This window comes from Lygodium microphyllum, chromosome 18 (genome assembly GCF_053477565.2).
Source record: "Lygodium microphyllum isolate KBCC chromosome 18, Lygodium_microphyllum_v1.1.10, whole genome shotgun sequence".
Taxonomy (NCBI): domain Eukaryota; kingdom Viridiplantae; phylum Streptophyta; class Polypodiopsida; order Schizaeales; family Lygodiaceae; genus Lygodium; species Lygodium microphyllum.
In genome coordinates this window covers 17,973,705-17,991,524 of record NC_141152.1, presented here as the reverse complement: position 1 = coordinate 17,991,524, position 17,820 = coordinate 17,973,705, and the positions used below count along the sequence as shown (strand labels likewise).

The 17,820-nt window shown below is 41.9% G+C and overlaps 1 protein-coding gene across 2 annotated transcripts in view; it reads left to right on the top strand.

Annotated features, from left to right (window-relative positions):
• The window catches only part of LOC148020640 (uncharacterized), a 49,716-nt gene extending 33,031 nt beyond the window's left edge, over window positions 1-16,685 (top strand). Inside the window, exon 6 of one of the 2 annotated variants that reach the window (XM_087698445.1) lies at window positions 15,995-16,685. In XM_087698445.1, coding sequence (XP_087554571.1) covers window positions 15,995-16,205 — 211 coding nt within the window. In that variant the 3' untranslated portion in view covers window positions 16,206-16,685. The remainder of the gene's footprint in view (window positions 1-15,994) is intronic. The other variant, XM_087698446.1, reaches the window with a different exon arrangement.
• Window positions 16,686-17,820: the final 1,135 nt, after the last annotated feature.

Sequence of the window (17,820 nt, the reverse complement as noted above, 5' to 3'; positions counted from 1 at the left end):
TGGTTAATTTTCAGCCTCATGTTATGTATATGCTAGTTGAAACTTTTCAGTAAGCCTAGGGGCGTATAGCATTCGTAAACAACAGTGGCCAATGTTATGATTGTAATGCCTTATGGAAATTTTATTGTTGCATACTTTTCTTTTGGCACAATGTAGTGCAATTGAGGATGATTGCAGGGATTTCAAGAGGGAGAGGGTTTGTGATGGGTCGTTAAATTCCAAGATGCTTTAATCAAATGTGCAATGTTGTTTAGGATATGTGATGCACATGGCAATTATTTTATGGTAACATGCCAAGGACCCTGAGAATGCAATGGGTGTTAATGGCAAAAGTTGTAATAATTTCTATCTGATAGGTACTAGGTGGTACGTGTGTGAGATCTGGGCCTAGTTTAATTTATTGGCCCACTAATGTTGGTGGTGACATTAGAAACTAGACATTAATTAATTAATTATTGTTGGTTTAAAGGCTAATAATTTTTACTTGATAGGTACTAGGTGGTACATGTGTTAGATCTGGGTCTAGTTCAATTTATTGGCCCACTAATGTTGGTGGTGACATTAGAAACTAGACAATTAATTAATTATTGTTGGTTTAAAGGCTAATAATTTCTGCTTGATAGATATTAGGTGGCACATGTGTCAGATCTGGGCCTAGTTCAATTTATTAGCCTACTAATGTTGGTGGTGACATTAGAAACTCGATATAAATTAATTAATTTCTGTTGGTTTAAAGGCTAATAATTGCTAAGGGATACTTGGAAGACAAATTGGCCTAATCAATTAAATTATTGGTTGGTGAAGTTGATTTTTTGAGCAACTAGAATAATTATTAAATTGATTTTTAGAATTAATATTTTATAAATTAATTTAATAAGTTGGATAATGTTAGATAATAAAATTATAAGGCTGCCACTTGGCAAAACTTACCCATGCAAGTGGGAAAAACGTTTATAGGGGTTGGTGGAAATCTATGTTAGCCATTGTGAGAGAGAAAGATGGTGTTAGAGAGCAAGGAGATGGTGCTGATGTGGTTTGGAGCCACCATGGATCAGTCCTACAGCAAGTGACAGCAATTTGGAGCCCTCCAGGAGTAGGTGATAATAGCCCAAGGTTCTTCTAGTGTAGGTGATAACATATAGGAGGGGCAATAGTCTTTTTGGTGGTCCTAAGCTGTAGGTGACAACTTCCATGGCTGTTTGAGCAATGCACAACATCGTTTTATCATTTCTTGCGATGAAACTTTGAAATTTCTCTCTACAACATTCTCTCTCATCCCCTAGCTATCTCTCAAGTTATCTCAACATTTTCTAGCAGTTTGAGCCTTCAGAGGAAGAAGTTTCAGTCAATCTCTGCTGTGAATCCTAATTTACAAAAGAAATCAGGGTTTTGACAAGTGTCTCGGGATGTGTGCTCAAAATTGAGGGCCTAGGACTTGAATTCCAGTAATTGAAATTGAGGAATTTCACAATAATTCAAGAGGCCAACCAAGAAAATCAGATGGGGGGTTGAAACTGTCTTGCAAGGAGCAAGATGAAGGCCAATCCCCAAGCAAACCAAGGGGCAAATTGGTTTGTCAGTTTTGATAGTAAGTGGCACTTGGAGTAGCGGAGGAGGTCAAAGGATCTCTATTGTACTCCATCCATTTGCAATAAAAGGTAGAGGAATACCGCAAGGGGCACCAGTTTTGGGGCTAATAAGTTATCAAATCTCCAAGATTGTATAGTGAAGTGTGCATTCCAGTTTTGTGAATTTGTTAATTGCTGTATTTAAGTTCTTAATTAGGAAATTACGACCCTCTCCAAGAAAAAAGGGTGGTGTACTCCATCCATTTGCAATAAAAGGTAGAGAAATACCGCAAGGGGCACTAGTTTTGGGGCTAATATGTTATCAAATCTCCAAGATTGTATGGTGAAGTGTGCATTCCAGTTTTGTGAATTTGTTAATTGCTGTATTTAAGTTCTTAATCAGGAAATTACGACCCTCTCCAAGAAAAAAGGGTGGTTTCACAGTTGGCTTCCATCTCTTGTCAGTCACACAGTGTTGGACATGCCATGACATTATTTATAGCGTTTTTTTCTACAATCAGATTGCATTTATTGCAGTCGTGCGGTCATTTTCAGCTGGTCTGTATTTTTGGCCCTATTTTCAGGTTAGCCAGATCTAGGGCATTTCAACTATTTATAGTTGCCCCCCCACACTTTGGCCATCATCTTTGCAGGCTACTCCTCCAGCTTGGGGGATGATCCTCTGTCTTTGGTGTTCTTGTTGCTGTCATCATTTTCAGCTAGATCTAGTGCCGTGAATGATGCCTTGGGCTATGTGGGAGGATTGATATGTCCTTTTGTTTCTATTCAGCATTTATTTCATTTAGTGCACATTTATTTCTTTCTTCATCTTTTTACTGTCTTCCTTTTCTTGTATTCGAGTTTCTTCTTTCGTTGTGCCCTCACATGGTATCATTGTGTAATGAGAGATCACAAAGGAGATTTTCATTGTGGAGACCACCCTAGATTGCCAAGCAGCCGTCTCTAGATTTGCATTTGTTGCAGACACAACCTTCCTAAATCTAGGCGACAACATCCCATTGCTCTCGCTTCCTTTGTTGCCCAAGTGATAGTTTTTATCTGTAGGGCACAACATTTGCTTGCCAAAGCGTAGGTTGTTTTTTGTTTTTCGGATGTCTGTTTGGACATGGCGAGTCTCCGATTGTAGGTGATAGCATCTGGGTAGAGGGGACAATTGTTTTTATACAAGCGGCACATCTACATTCTAGTTGTATTTGATTTCCTCCTGTTTCAGCACTATTTGATCGTCAAACATAACTTTCTGGGTGATTGTAGGTCTTGAAGATGTCTCAACACCAATGTTTTGGCTTTATTGACTCAGAGATGAGGTCCCCGATCATTCCTCTAAGCGATGGTGAGATTATCAGAGGCTTGAATGCCTTGTGTGGACTTCTCATTTGGAGCACCTCTCTGTTCCCTCCCTCCATGTTTCTTATAAGGCACAGTCTATCGGCTTGAAGATGCCTTAAATGACACTTGTTGTATAGGTATCCGTGTTTCCTTCTTTGCCCAAAATAGGCAAGTTGAATGGTTTTAACTATTCTCTATGGTCATGTAAGGTGAAGTGCATTCTCACACCTTCGACCTTTGGGAGTTTATTTCTCTTCTTGTTCCTTGGCCTGTGGAATACCTCGCATATGGGTCATCGATGGATTGTGCAACCCTTTGGGATCAACTCCACTCTCGAGCCCGCTCTTCTCTCTTTATGAGTTTACAGGATTCTATCTTGATTCATGTTTGCAGATTGAAGACTGTGGCGGAGGTGTGGAAGAAGCTTACGTCTCTCTTTACCATTAGGAGATGCTTGTCCATCGATTCTCCTTGGAGGAGCTTCCGATACTCGATGTTGATGACTCTCCTTCTATAAAGGATCACATCAACAAGCTGGAGAATATGCATGACGAGCTTGCGTCCCTTGGTAGGATGATAAATTTGGAGTATATGACCATGATTCTATTGGCTCAGCAACCATTTCCTAACTGCGATGTCTTCTATACCAACCACTTGACTTCGAGTACTCCAGATACTTTTCTTTGGGAGGAGCTTTCACTGCTTGACTTGGAGCATGATGATGCTAGCATCTTAGAGAGATGGGGACCAGTGGATCCGGCTTCACAAAGGTTTTTATTGCAAGTTTTGGAGGCAGAAAGAAGAAGGGGAAGTTACGGGCAAAGAAATAGGAGAACATGAAGGATGATTTCAAGGACGAGAAGAAGCTGCTTAAGGGCACTCACCCTGAGGAGAAATGCTGACAGAAGTATCGCCATTTGAAGCCTAATTAGGGGTCCAAGGATTCGAAGACTCCACTTGCTACCATTGAGTCCTTCTTCATACACTCGTTTGAGACGAAGGACATGTTTCTTGCCTCTTCTGTTGAGCAGAAGCCTTGGCTCGTGGATAGTGGGGTCTCTTCCCGCACGACTTACCACCAAGATTGGCTTTACGATATGCAATTAAGGGGGGGATCTGTCACCATTGGTGACAACTCTTCAGTCCCCGTGTGTGGAGTGGGGACCATTCCATTGTTGCTCGAACAATGTTTTTCTTTGGCCAAAGTCCTCTTATGTACTATATCTGGGCTTTAACCTTCTGTTTGTTTACAGTCTTATACAACTAGGTGCGTGAGCCATCTTTACCGAAGATGTAGTTATAGCGGGGGATGCATCTTCAGGAGCTGCTCTTTGGATTGGTACATAGGAGGGTGGACTCTACACACTCACAACCCTTGCTGTGTGATCTTCACACGAGCTTGGATTGCTTTGTTATGCTCGTTATGGGCATTTGAATTTTGATGCTATATGGGGGCTTTGAGGAGGAAAATGGTTGAGGGACTTCCAGATTTCCCTCCTGTTCACGCATTGTGCCCTAGTTGCTCGAGGGGCAAGAAACATAGGCAACCTCATCTAAGATTGCTACTCGGAGGGCATTTGTATCGCTTGAGTTGGTTCACACTGACCTTTGTGGATCTATGGGCATGGCCTCCCTTGGGAAGGCAAAGTACGTTATGGTGATTGTTGTGGACTTTGGTCATTATATGTGGCTCTATTTCTTGGAGTATAAGAGTGAGGTATTCTCCCATTTATGTGAGTGGAAGGTGTTTGTGGAGAAGCAAACCTCCTTTAAAGTTTGCGGTATTTGAGCTAATCACGGTAGCAAGTTTTGTTTTGAGTTTTGTAGGGATCAGGATATTTGGGTGGGATATTGGCATTTGAACACACCATCTGAAAATGGTGTGGTGGAGTGTGCTAATCGGACCATGCTTGAGATGGACTGCTGATTGATGTTGGAGCACAATGGTTTTTCCCATTCCTTATGGGGTGAGGCCGTGGCTATTGCGGTCCATATTCACAATAGGTCACCTACTTTGGTATTGTAGGGTACGACTCCCAACCAAGCTTTATTGGGGAGATCACCTACTTTGGCATTGCAGGATACAACTCTCCACTTGGCTTTTTTTGGGCGAAAGCCTTCCATTTCCCACTTTTGCATCTTTGGATGCGAGACATATGCATGTGGACAAGAAGAAAAGGTGGAGCAAACTTGATTCCAAGTTGAAGAAGCTTATCTTCGTTAGTTATAGTACAACAACAAAGGGCTATTGGCTTAATGATGCACCGATTTGAAAGATTGAGGTGAGCAGTGATTTGATGTTTGATGAGGCTATAACCTTTGAGGAGCTGTGTTTGATGGATTGTAAAGACAGAGAGAGAACCCTCAAAAAACTTCTGAGCATGAGTGTCTCTTCTCCTCCCAACCATGCCTAGATCTATGTTGGCCCTTCTACTCGGATTTCTTTGCCAGCCGTCAACTTCCTGGAGTCCTACTATTCCTGGACTCTCTTACTCTCTAGGCTCCCCTTAACCCCGTTCGGGCGCCCAAGAGCCCGGACGGTCATTCTCGTGCACGTTCCCCTAGATTTACCTTAATGTGACATTAAATGTCACTTTTAATGTCACATTCCATATTTATGACCTTAATGTGACATTAAATATCACTTTTAATGTCACATTAATGTCACATTTCCTTCCCCTTAAGAATCGGTTTCGTACTCGAAAACGATACTTGGAAGGTCTAACTGTAAATCGGGAAACCTTTTCTTTAAAGTACTTACTCGCTCCCATGTTGAGCTTTTTCTGAACAATCTTTCCACTTAACCAAACATTCTTGATAAATAGTATTCCTCGTTCGCCTATTACGAACATTTAATATTTTTTCTGGTTCATGTGGATTAGATTGGTCATAGAATAACTCCTCAATATCATCATTTAAGATTAGATTATCCAAATCAGCCAGCCTCTTCCTTAATTTACTTACATGAAAAACTGGATGTATTTTACTACGAGCAGGTAGTTGGAGCTTGTAAGCCAATTCTCCCACCCTTTTAAGTATTATGAAAGGACCACAATACCTTGGTGAAAGATTTGGACAGTGTCCCTTTTTCATAGTTTTAGTTTGTTCAGGCACCTTAAGATAGACCAATTCTCCTTTTTCAAAGGAGATGTCTCTTCAGTGAGGATCTGCATATGCTCTAGCTCTATTTTGAGTTTTTTTAATATTTTCTTGAGCAAATTTTAACATACTATTCATATCCTCCAAAAAATCTTTAGCTACCTGAACCTTTTCCTTATGCAGTCCTACTGCAAAAGGAGCTCTGGGCTGAAACCCATACATTAACATAAATGGACTATATCCAGTGGAAGAGTGCTTGGCACTGTTATATGCAAACTCTGCTATCGGTAAATACTCTTCCCAATTAGTTTGCCTTTTACTTACATATGCCCTAAGCATATCTTCAAGAATTTAGTTAACCCTTTCAGTTTGCCTATCTGTTTGCGGGTGATCCGCCGTACTCATGCTAAGTTTAGTATCCAATTTCCTAAATACCGCACGCTAAAAATGGCTATCAAATTTTCTATCCCGATCAGAAACTATATTTGCCGGAAGGCCATACAATCGGTATATGTTCTCTACGAACAATCTAGCCAATTCTGGTGTTTTAACATCAGTTGAAGTTGGAATGAACCTAGCCATTTTGGTTAACCTATCCACAATCACCCACACAGAGTCGTGCCCCCTGTGTGTTCTCGGTAAAGCAACAATAAAGTCCATGGAGATACTCTCCTATTTTCCCGAAGGAATTTCTAATGGATGGAGAAGTCCTCCCATTTTTAATTTTTCAGCTTTATTAACCTGGCATTTATTACATTTGACCACATAGTCAAGGACGTCCTTATTCATTCCAGGCCAATAGAACTGCCTTTTAATAAGACTATAAGTCTTATTAACTCCTGGATGTCCCACACTAGGGGTATCATGATACTCAAAGAGTATTTGGCGCCTTATTTCTATATCTTTTGGGACACATACCCTACCCTTGTAGAGTAAATAACCATTATCAATGGTAAAATTCTTCCACTTGAATCCAGTTTGAGCAGCCCCTAATGCTCCATTTGCGTGTTGAACATCTTCAGATATTCCTTCCTCAGTAGAAGCATTTTCAGTTGGATCCCCATTTTTTATTGCTTCCCATATGTTGGAATATATATCTGATCTCATAGTCGAACTCTTGGAGGAGTTCGGCCCATCTGGCTTTACGCCCGTGTAAATCTGGTTGATCATTAAGCCACTTAATGCTTTCATGATCCGATAGAATCAAAAGTTTGGCACCATACAAATAGTGCCTCCATTTCTTGATTGCATGTACTATTGCATACAGCTCCCTCTCATAAACAGAGTAGTTCTGTTTTGCACGATCTAATTTCTTGCTTTCAAAAGCAACTGGTCGACCTTCTTGTAATAAGACCGCGCCTATTGCCTTATCACTGGCATCAGCTTCAACCACAAATGGTTTGTTGGGATCCACTATTAATAATACTGGAGCTGTAGCAATAGCTACCTTAAGTTTTTAAAAACTTTCATTTTGGTCTGTTCCCCAATTAAAACTTTTCCCTTTCCCTTTAAGTTGGTCTGTCATTGGAACAACTATTTTGGCATAATCTCGAATGAATCTACGATAAAATCCAGATAAACCTAGGAAGATCTGCAGCTCTTCCAGGTTCCTTGGAGGTGGCCATTCAATAATTGCCCTTATTTTTTCTGGATCCATGTTGATTCCCTCTTTCGAGATAATATGCCCTAGATATTTGACCTCTTGTGCAAAGAATTCACATTTAGTTTTCTTCGCATAAAGGGAATGTGCTCTTAACAATTGGAATACTAATTGTAAGTGTTCCAAATGTTCTTCTCTTGATTTACTAAAGATCAAGATATCATCCAAGAAGACTACTACAAAATGTCCTAGATAGGGCCGTAAAACACTATTCATCAGCTTCATAAAGGTAGCTGGTGCATTAGTGAGGCCAAAAGGCATCACCAAAAAATCATAATGCCCGTATCTAGTACGAAATGCCGTCTTGGAAACATCTTGTGCCTTAATTCTTATTTGGTGATAGCCTGATCTTAAATCTATCTTTGTGAAGAATTTTGCCCCTTGCAATTGATCAAAAAGATCTTCCATTCTGGGCATAGGAAATTTATTCTTCACCGTTATTTTATTAAGTGCTCTATAGTCAACACAAAGTCGCATAGAACCATCTTTTTTCTTTACCAATAAAATTGGTGAAGCCCAAGGTGAATTACTGGGTTGAATAAACCCTTTATCCAGGTAATCCTTAATTTGTTTTTCAACTTCTTGATGCTGTGTTTCACTTAATCTATACGGTGGTTTTGAAATTGGGTGAGTATCCTTATTTATATCAATTGGGTGATTTATATCACCCCTATTTGGTGGAAGGCCACTAGGTAAATCAGAAGGAAACACATCTTTAAAATCATCTAACAAACTGTTCAATTCATTATTAACATTCAACTCACAAACATAAGAAAATTGTTGCTTAATATTACAGAAAGTAAAAGTATTCTGTACAGGAAGAGACCATAGCATATATACCTCACAAATTTCCTTCTTTATCAGCTTCTGAACTTTAGTAGAACACAGCAAAGGATTATCAGATACTTCATGTTCACCTTGAATGACAAAAGTCTTACCATCCCTTTCAAATTCCAGTGTATTATGGTGATAGCTATGTTTTAAGGATGGTTCCAATCCCCATAGCCACTCCCTCCCTAGAGCAATATCAGCTCTTTCCATGTTCATTATTTGGAAATCAAGCTTATCTTTATATCCTTGAATCTCGATTTCCAAATTGGATACCATTGTATCCCATATTTTATTGTCTTGGCCTTGCATCATACGAACAACATATTGATGCTCACTGTTTTGTTGGGGAAGTTTCAATTTTTTGACAAGTGCATAATTTATAAAATTATGTGTGGCAGAGTCATCAATCATGACTCTAACCCGTTTTCCAGCTATCAATCCATGTACTCTAAGTAAATCATCTGGCCCAAAAGTAGGCTGCCACATAGAAGTTGACATACAACACTTATGTTGTACATCCATGTGCAAGACCTCTAAAGATTTATACTTTTCATGGCCCTTTAATTTTAAGGTCTGCACTACATGGATTTGTTTTTCTTTTCCCTTGCCCTTGTCCTTATCTTTTCCTTTGTCTTCCCCCTTTTTCTTTTGAGGGCAATTCCAAGCAGCATGGTTAGGGGATAGGCAATTGAAACACAACTTTTCTTTTTTGGCCTTATCAAAGTCATCAGGACTTAACTTTGGCCTCATATATGGTTTCTTTTCAAAAGGTTGTTTTTTACCCTTGAAAAATGGCATTTTTCTTTTAAATTTACCCACAAATTTTGAGGTTTCCAATTCCTTAGACTTGGGCTCCGTATCGGTGAGACTAGTGAGTGTACCTGGACGCGTACTATCTTCATAAATTAATGCAAATTTAATTGCCTCTTCCAGCGTCTTAGGTAAACTCCGTTTTACTTCCTTTTTACAGGCTTTATCCAGTCCCCTAATGAATTCTCTTGTTTGGTTTCATATCCTTTAAAACTGGATTATCCCTCAATTTATGGTAAGTCTGGGGTTCCTTAGGATCTCGCATAGTCACATCTAAATCTTTCGATGAAGATGGGACATCCGAGGTTTCTATCTTATTTTTATCTCTTTCCAACAATAAAGTTAATTGAGATTTTATTTCAGTAAGTGTTTGGGTTAAAAATTCCATTTGAACCCCCTGAGTTTGCACACGAGCAGTAAGATCATCGAATTGCTCTCGCATGGCAAAAAATTCTTCCCATTGTTCTTCTTGTATGTCTGGTTCATGGGGATCTACCATAGGTTGATCCCCAAAACTAGAACTTTCCATTACCCTTTCTTTCCCTTTTTCTGCCATTAATACACTGGAATTGGAAAGCAAAAATAAGAAATTTGCATACAAGTAAAGTACTTCCCTGATTTTTAATGGCAGATAGTGGCTGTTGATTCGGAAAGAAACTCATAGAGTAAGAAACAATTTGTATCTTCCCGGGTTAGAACAGTGAAGTAATCATGCCGGAAATCCAATTTTGTGACTTCAGTCGTATATGATATTCTTCTGCCCCTCTCACAGCAGTCGCAGTCATGTCCATCTCAGGAGCAGTCACAATTACCCGTCAACAGCAGTCGTGATAGAGTCACGTTTTCTCATGACCCCACGTCTGATACTTGCGACTCCACGCCTGGTCTGGTTCCACGCCTGGTCTGGTCCTCGCGGCCCTGGTCTTGCGACCCCACGCTTTTCTTTTCTCTGCCCGTAACGTAACGGGTCACATTAATGTGACGTGGCGCTTCTCCCTTTCGTTTTTCTTCACGGCGCCTGGTACTCACGCGATGTGACGTAGCGTTTCTTGCCTTTGTTTTTCTTCACGGCCCGTCGCGCCGTCGCGTCTTCACGGCGCCTGGTACTCACACGACTTTGCGAGACGTTGGCGACCTGGTAGGCGACTGATTATCTGACGAGCAACTGACGATTTCTGATAGTCGACGGATCTGATCGTTGAGCCATAGGCTTTGATACCAATGTTTGATGGATCGTAAAGATAGAGAGAGAACCCTCAAAAAACTTCTGAGCACGAGTGTCTCTTCTCCTCCCAACCACGCCTAGATCTATGCTGGCCCTCCTACTCGGATTTCTTTGCCAGCCGTTAACTTCCTGGAGTCCTACTATTCCTGGACTCTCTTACTCTCTAGGCTCCCCTTAACCCCGTTCGGGCGCCCAAGAGCCCGGACGGTCATTCTCGTGCATGTTCCCCTAGATTTACCTTAATGTGACATTAAATGTCACTTTTAATGTCACATTCCATATTTATGACCTTAATGTGATATTAAATATCACTTTTAATGTCACATTAATGTCACAAGCTGATTGATGGTTCTCTTGTTATAGGCGATCTCTTCGACCCTGTACACCACCCCTCCTTCTAACTTCGAGTACTCGAGATACTCTTGTTTGGGAGGAGCTTTTATCGCTTGTCTTGGAGCATGATGAGTGTCTTAGAGAGACGGGGAAAGAACCTCGTGTTTTATGCTCTCACGAAGCACATTGAGGTTCAATATCACTATGTTCAGGAGTGGAGGCCAAGTATGGTGCGTCGTTTGTTGGTGGAGATTGGCTTTTCCCTGACAAGATCTACGAAGCTGTGCATAGACAACTAGAGTGCCGTCGCTTTGGCAAAGAACCCTGTGTTTTTATGCTCACACGAAGCACATCAAGGTTCAATATCACTATGTTCAGGAGTGGATCCTGGATTTCGAGTTAGCAGTGATCTATTGTTCTACTGAGGACATTGTAATAGATCTCTTCTTGAAGCCTTTGTCTAAGGCTTCTATGCTTCATCACATGAGATTGTTGGGTCTATAAACAGTTCTAGGATCTGAGAGGGGGTGCTACCCTGTCACATTTAGGGTCATCAGTTTGTCATCTCCTAGTTGTGAGCTCCTGTTAGAGTTTGATAGAGACATGGGAGCTTGTCAAAAGATGACGTACCAGCGAGACAACAGGGTTGGCAGGGAGGAACACGGAGTGAACTCGGCAAACATGGAGAGAAGAAACTCTGATGAATGAAATGATGAAGATTTGAATCATGGAGTGAATGTGATACAAGGGAACAAGGGTGCCGTAGCACAAGGAAGATGATGAAGACAACCACGAACCACGAACCACAATGTCCTCTTGAAGGGGTGTGAGGATAGTGGAGAGGCTGGAGAGAAGAGGTGACGGACTGAATGGATCAGCCGTGAGGAATGAATGAGAGAGTGGCCTATAAATAGACACAGTTAGTCTAGGATGGCGCCCCTTTTTGGGGCTGCAAACCCTAAATGCAAAACGCAGAAACACAAAAATGCAAATTGCGAGTGAAGGGTCTCTCAACACCCCCTCTCAAGCCCAAAAAGGGGAACAAGAGGAGTGAGAGGTGGAGATGTAATGCTACATGTTGAAGAATGCTCATGCAACAGGTGCCACTTGGACAGTGTCCCTCCTGGCGAAATTGTTCACTTGCCCAAGCGCCCAAGTACAACGATGATGAAAACATACAATGCAGAGGAGGAGGATGTAGAGGATCCCTAAGAACCAAGATTTCCATTGGAAAGGGAACTTGCAATAAAGACCAGTAGACAAAGTGAACCGGAGAACCCGAAACACCGCCTGGGGAGAGAAGCCACTAGCTCGGTGCATCCATGCTGAAAGGAATACGAAGGCCTTGTCACCAAGTCGCGGCTGAACCTTCGAGGTCCCGATCTAGGTGGTACCTGAAGATCCTGGGTATTAGTAGAAGAGATGACTGGTTAAAGACAGCCACCCCAAGAAAGTAGAGGATGGGTGAAGAACTTCATGTGAAGTAGGTTCCCCCTCTGAGGTGGGAGGTGGAGGGGCCCCCGTTGAAGTCGAAGAAGAAGTAGATGCCCCCTCTGAGGGCAAAGAAATAACATCCCCCTCTGAATCCCCCTCTGAAGTGGATAGGTAGGGAAGGGTGGGGCTCAGAGTAAGCAAGAGGTGGGCAACAGTCGCCCCCTCTCAATGGAGCAGACTGGGTAGCTGAAGAAGAGGAAGGAGTCGAGCAGCCACTCTCTCTCTCAGGAGCAGACTGACAAGGAGATGGTATCAAACAATCACTATCTCTTGATGGAGCGGATTGCATATCTGTAGGCCGTGGAAGCCACTGTACCTAAAAATAAGTGGGAGAAGACTGCCCTTGGCATTGCGACGATCTCCAAGAGGTCGTAGCGCCAATCGATCCTCCATGTGCTTGAAAGGACTTAGTGCATATCAGATGCGTTTTATTGCCTTGAGCATAGTACTCTGATAGCCGATGCAGAACAATCTCTGTGGCCCAGAAAGGAGAGGTGGCACAAGGAGTGCCTGGAGGAAGATGCATGTACTTCGGGGGGGTGGGGAGCAAAGGTTGAAGTCGGCAAGCATCGGTGGTGTGTCTTGGGATGCCACAGTAGGATCACCCAATAGTCTGGTCAGCTGTTGGTAAAGAAGCCATGGATACTAGTGTGCCTTGCTAAAGAAGGAAGAGGTCAGCCACCATGAACCATGAACCGCAATGTCCGCCTCAAGGGGTGTGAGGGCAGTGTAAATCATGAACCGCAATGTCCACCTCAAGGGGTGGGAGGGCAGTGGAAGGGCTAGAAGTGAGCTGCCAGTGGGAGGATGTGACCAGTAGTAAGAGGTTGCAACCAGTAGAAAAACGCAGGTGAGGAGAGAGAAAGACTAAAAACGCAGGCAAGACAGCCTGGAGGAGAGAGAAAGACTAAAAATGCAGGTAGTAGGTGAGAGAAAGACTAAAAACGTAGGCAGGACAGACTGTAGGAGAGTGAAAGATTAAAAACGCAGGCAACAAGACTGTGATGACGTGGCAGACTGTACGGCAGCAGGTCTACACAGGAATAGCAGTCGCCTAGCTGGAATCAGCTCTAAACTGCGTGAAGAGGGTTCGAAATCAGGCGTTAATTAATGGAGACAGCAATGGACAGCTTGGACCGCGATGTCCTCTGCATCGGGGTGTGGGCAGCAAGCTGAAATACCTGAAATCTGCAAAACGAGATTGTTTTCTGAATGGAGAGTGATCAGCAACAGTCACTTTGCTGTAAAGTGCTGCAAACTGCGGGTGGAAGGTTAGAAATAGGTGCGAGACTGTAGATGACAGCAAGGGACATGTGAGACTGCGATGTCCTCCACGAAAGGGATGTGGGCAGCAAGCTGAAAACACCTGAAACCTGCAAAAACGAGATCTTGATGCAGCGGAAGAAGAAGAGTGGATGCCGAACATGCTACCGGTCTTTGCCATCACTGGAATGGAGGATCTTTGCTGCTGTTTGAGTAGATCCAGTTCTGATACCATGTCAAAAGTTGACGTGCCAGCGAGAGAGTAGGGTTGGCGGGGAGATACACGGAGTGAACTTGGCAAACATGGAGAAGAGAAGAGAAGAGAGAAGAAACTCTGATGAATGGAATGATGAAGATCTGAATCATTGAGTGAATGTGATACAAGGGAACAAGGGTGCCGTAGCACAAGGAAGATGATGAAGACAGCCACAACCCATGAACCACAATGTCCGCGTGAAGGGGTGTGAGGGTAGTGGAGAGGCTGGAGAGAAGAGGTGATGGACTAAATGAATCAGCCGTGAGGAATGAATGAGAGAGTGGCCTATAAATAGGCACAATTAGTCTAGGATGGCACCCCTTTTTGGGGCTGCAAACCGTAAATGCAAAACGCAGAAACGCAAAAATGCAAACTGCGGGTGAAGGGTTTCTCAATAGAGCTTTGGCATTTTAGCATGCATTTCTCCTGTTTTAGGTCCGGTTCTTATGCCTATTAGTCGGGTTTCATCTCTTGTTAGTTACACACTGTTTGACATGCCATGACATTATTTATGGCTTTTTTTCCTGCAGTCAGACTGCATTTGTTGTAGTCCTATGGTCATTTCCAGCTGGTTGGCCATATTTTTGGCTTTATTTTCAGGTTGGCCAGATTTACGGGATTTCAGCTGTTTATAGTTGTCCCCCCCAACACCCAACACTTTGGCCGTCATCTTTTGCAGACTGCTCCTCCGACTTTTGGCATACTGCTTCGTCTCCGGTGCCGTGGCTGCCGTCATCATTTTCAGCCAGATCTGGTGCCCTCGCTGACGCCTCAGGATGCGTGCAGGGACTGATCAGTCCTGTTTGTATTCGGCATTTATTTCAATCAGTGCATATTTTTGCTTCCTTCATCTTTCTGCTGTCTTGTTTTCTTTGTGTTTGAGTTCCTCCTTCCATTATGCACTCTCACATTCTATACATCCAGTAGGTATTGTTTTTATTGGCCTAAAAGGAAGTACGATGTGCACATGCACGTAAAGCATTGCAAGCATGTCAGTTTTGAAGTCTGGACAACTGAAAGGTGGCAAGCAATCTGCAATGCTCTCTGGAAGAAGGCTCCATGGACTTTGTGGTTGCCCTTCCAGAATGACTCCCTTATGATGATAGTGAACATGTTGAATTGCAAGTGTGAGTCAGATGTTTCTTTTCTATTCTTCCACAGGAAGAGCACCCTAGTGCTTCTGTATAGACACCTGTGATCCAACCAGCATTACCTTCAGTTGTATGCCAGGCACATGCCAGAGTTGAGCTTCTGCAAATTGCAATGGTGTGTGCTGCCTTAAAATAACTGTCTGGATAAGTCTCAGACGAGACTTGACTTTTGCTTGGGCATGATAGGGGATCCGTATACTAATTATATAGCCTTTTGTTCGCACATAGCAAATTTTTATTCTGGTCTTGCCCTGTGTTATTGGTGCTGTTCACCCTTGTACAGGGGCTGCTTTTTAGTAACACAAAATTAGGCATGTGTTTGGGAGGATGAAAAGCAGCAGTGGAAGATTAGTGTTACTGGGCAGGAACTTGTGATCCTGATTTGTTAATGTCCCAAGTGTGGTGGAGCTAAATTTTTCTTTGTAGTATCATCTTGATCTGGGCTTGTCATTCTACTAGTCTAGCTAGTTTAGAGCACGATTTTGGTTTGGATTTGAAATTGTTCAAGCTGAAGGCATTCATGATTATTTTCAGGTTTCCCTTTGCAGGTATGATTGGATGAGTGTTTTTTGGACAAGATCTTCTGTAAAATGTGTTAGAAAATAGTGTCATGCAAAAGAGAGCTAGGTTTAGCAAGTTGCTTTATCTGGTTAAAACAGAAAGAGTGAGGTTTTCTCGGTAACAGTATGTATGCGAGCTGTCTCATCTGTAGTTCAGTGGTTTCTGTCAGATAAACTTTTAATGGATGTCTTTATGCCGCGATTCATTTTCTGTCATATCAGACAGTAATAAAACTTGCCATATTATGCCTTGGTTCTATTTCCTAGATCTTCTAGGAAGCTGTGAGTTGGAACTTGCTTTAGTAATAATATTTGATAATCTGCTGCTCAAAAGAAAAATTTGAATTATTTGCTTATGATCACTGTTCTTTGGGGCTGGAATTTGGTTGTTCAGATCTACAGGGTCTCAAATCTTGATTGATGACAATCCTCGATATGCTGTGGACTGTGCTTCGCATGGGATTGAAGTGCTTCTCTTCGATTACAATAACAGTTACCCTTGGAGCAAAACTGCAGATGGGCCTGTTCATCCTCTTATAACCAGAGTTCAAAATTGGCAAGAAATCGAAAACAGCTTGTTTGCTCGTGCCTATGAGAGGAACTAAAAAGAATTTTTGTCAAGGAGGAGCTGAGATCTGCAAGCAGAAAAATTGGATGCCTGGATCTCATCAAATGCAGTTTGCATGTAACTCATTTAAAACTATGGCCACTAGTCACCTGCTGGACTCCTTTAGTGACCAAAACTTGAGATTTATTCCTCATACATAAAGTTCAGGCTTCTGAAAGAGGCCTATGTAGAAGATCAATATGCAGATTTATTAATTTTCATACATACATGCTCTGAAGCTTTTGGCAAGGCTTGGGTTCCTAATGTGTCTGTGTTGGAGATCAATATGCTCCAAAACAATTTGAGAGTCATGGTACCCTGGCAAGAGTGGCTGAATATTATCTTAGTAGGTATGCATTTGACTGAGATGTTGAAATATGAGTAAAATTTGTGGGTAAGATTATAATGCCTCCTGTTCAGGGTGGTATTGAAATGTGTGGCCAGCTAGAGGTTTAATGAGCTATATGGAGCACAAATGGTGGAATGATGTCAGTCTTTAATGTAAGCAGTTGGACTGACCCGAGGACATGGAGGCTGGCTTGTTTAACCACAATTGCCTTTTCAAGGTTTTCAATGTAGTTATACATGCTATTTCTAGTTTGGACAAGAAGAGCACTCTTTCATGAGCTTACTTTAGGGGGGCGTTTGGGGAACCCTTAGGAAGACAAAAAAGATACGGTATCCACTCTCAGGATAGCCATCTCACATGAAGCGCTGTACAAGGAAGGTGAAGGCCTTTTCTCCCCTGGATCATTTTAAAAGACGATAGAATGGTCTGAGGTACCAGCTAAGACCATCCAACTTTTGATTCTGATAGCCATACATTCCAATAAATTGGCTGACTTCAGATAAAACACAATCTTATACTTCAGCCCCTCAAAGTTGATGGAAAGCAATATTGAAAGGGATATTGTAGGATATTGTATAGCTTCATGTGACCAAAGTTTTCAATAATCAAATTACTTAAGATGGCTGCAATTGTTGTACAACACGATCAACACCTATCAATTTAATGCCTTCCTCCTTTGGAATATAGAAAATCACCATATTGTAGGTCCAATTCAATTCTAACTTGTAGGTCCAAACAAACATAATTTCAATAAAAGGTGATGTGCAACTAACAATAAGGTTGTAACTAATGTTCATGAGGAACAGCCACCTCTGACAAACCAAATACTTCTTACAAGCCATCGTCAAGCTCCTCATTAATGTGTTCACACTAATTTGCAACCACTTAGTGACGAGTATATATTTGCTTTTATATTGGCATGTTCCAATACGCGAATTGCTGAGCCTAGAAGCAACATGGCATGTTGGACAAACTTTCTTTCAACATTTGGTATTGGATTGATGCACCTTATTCTGAAAACACATATGCTCTTTTCACGTTAAAAGGTGCTGTTTCTTTATACAATTTGGTATTGTCAAAGAATTTGCAAGAGTTATATGTGGTGAGGTGTGCTTGTTGTTGACTCAATTTTAAGCATATTTCACTCCAGAAGTAATGTAGGTTGAGCTACACATTGCTTGGATGGTCATATGGGCATCTACTTGACTAGGGATAAAAGAATACTAGAGAGTGTAGACATTGTATAAATGCGAGCAATAGAGTC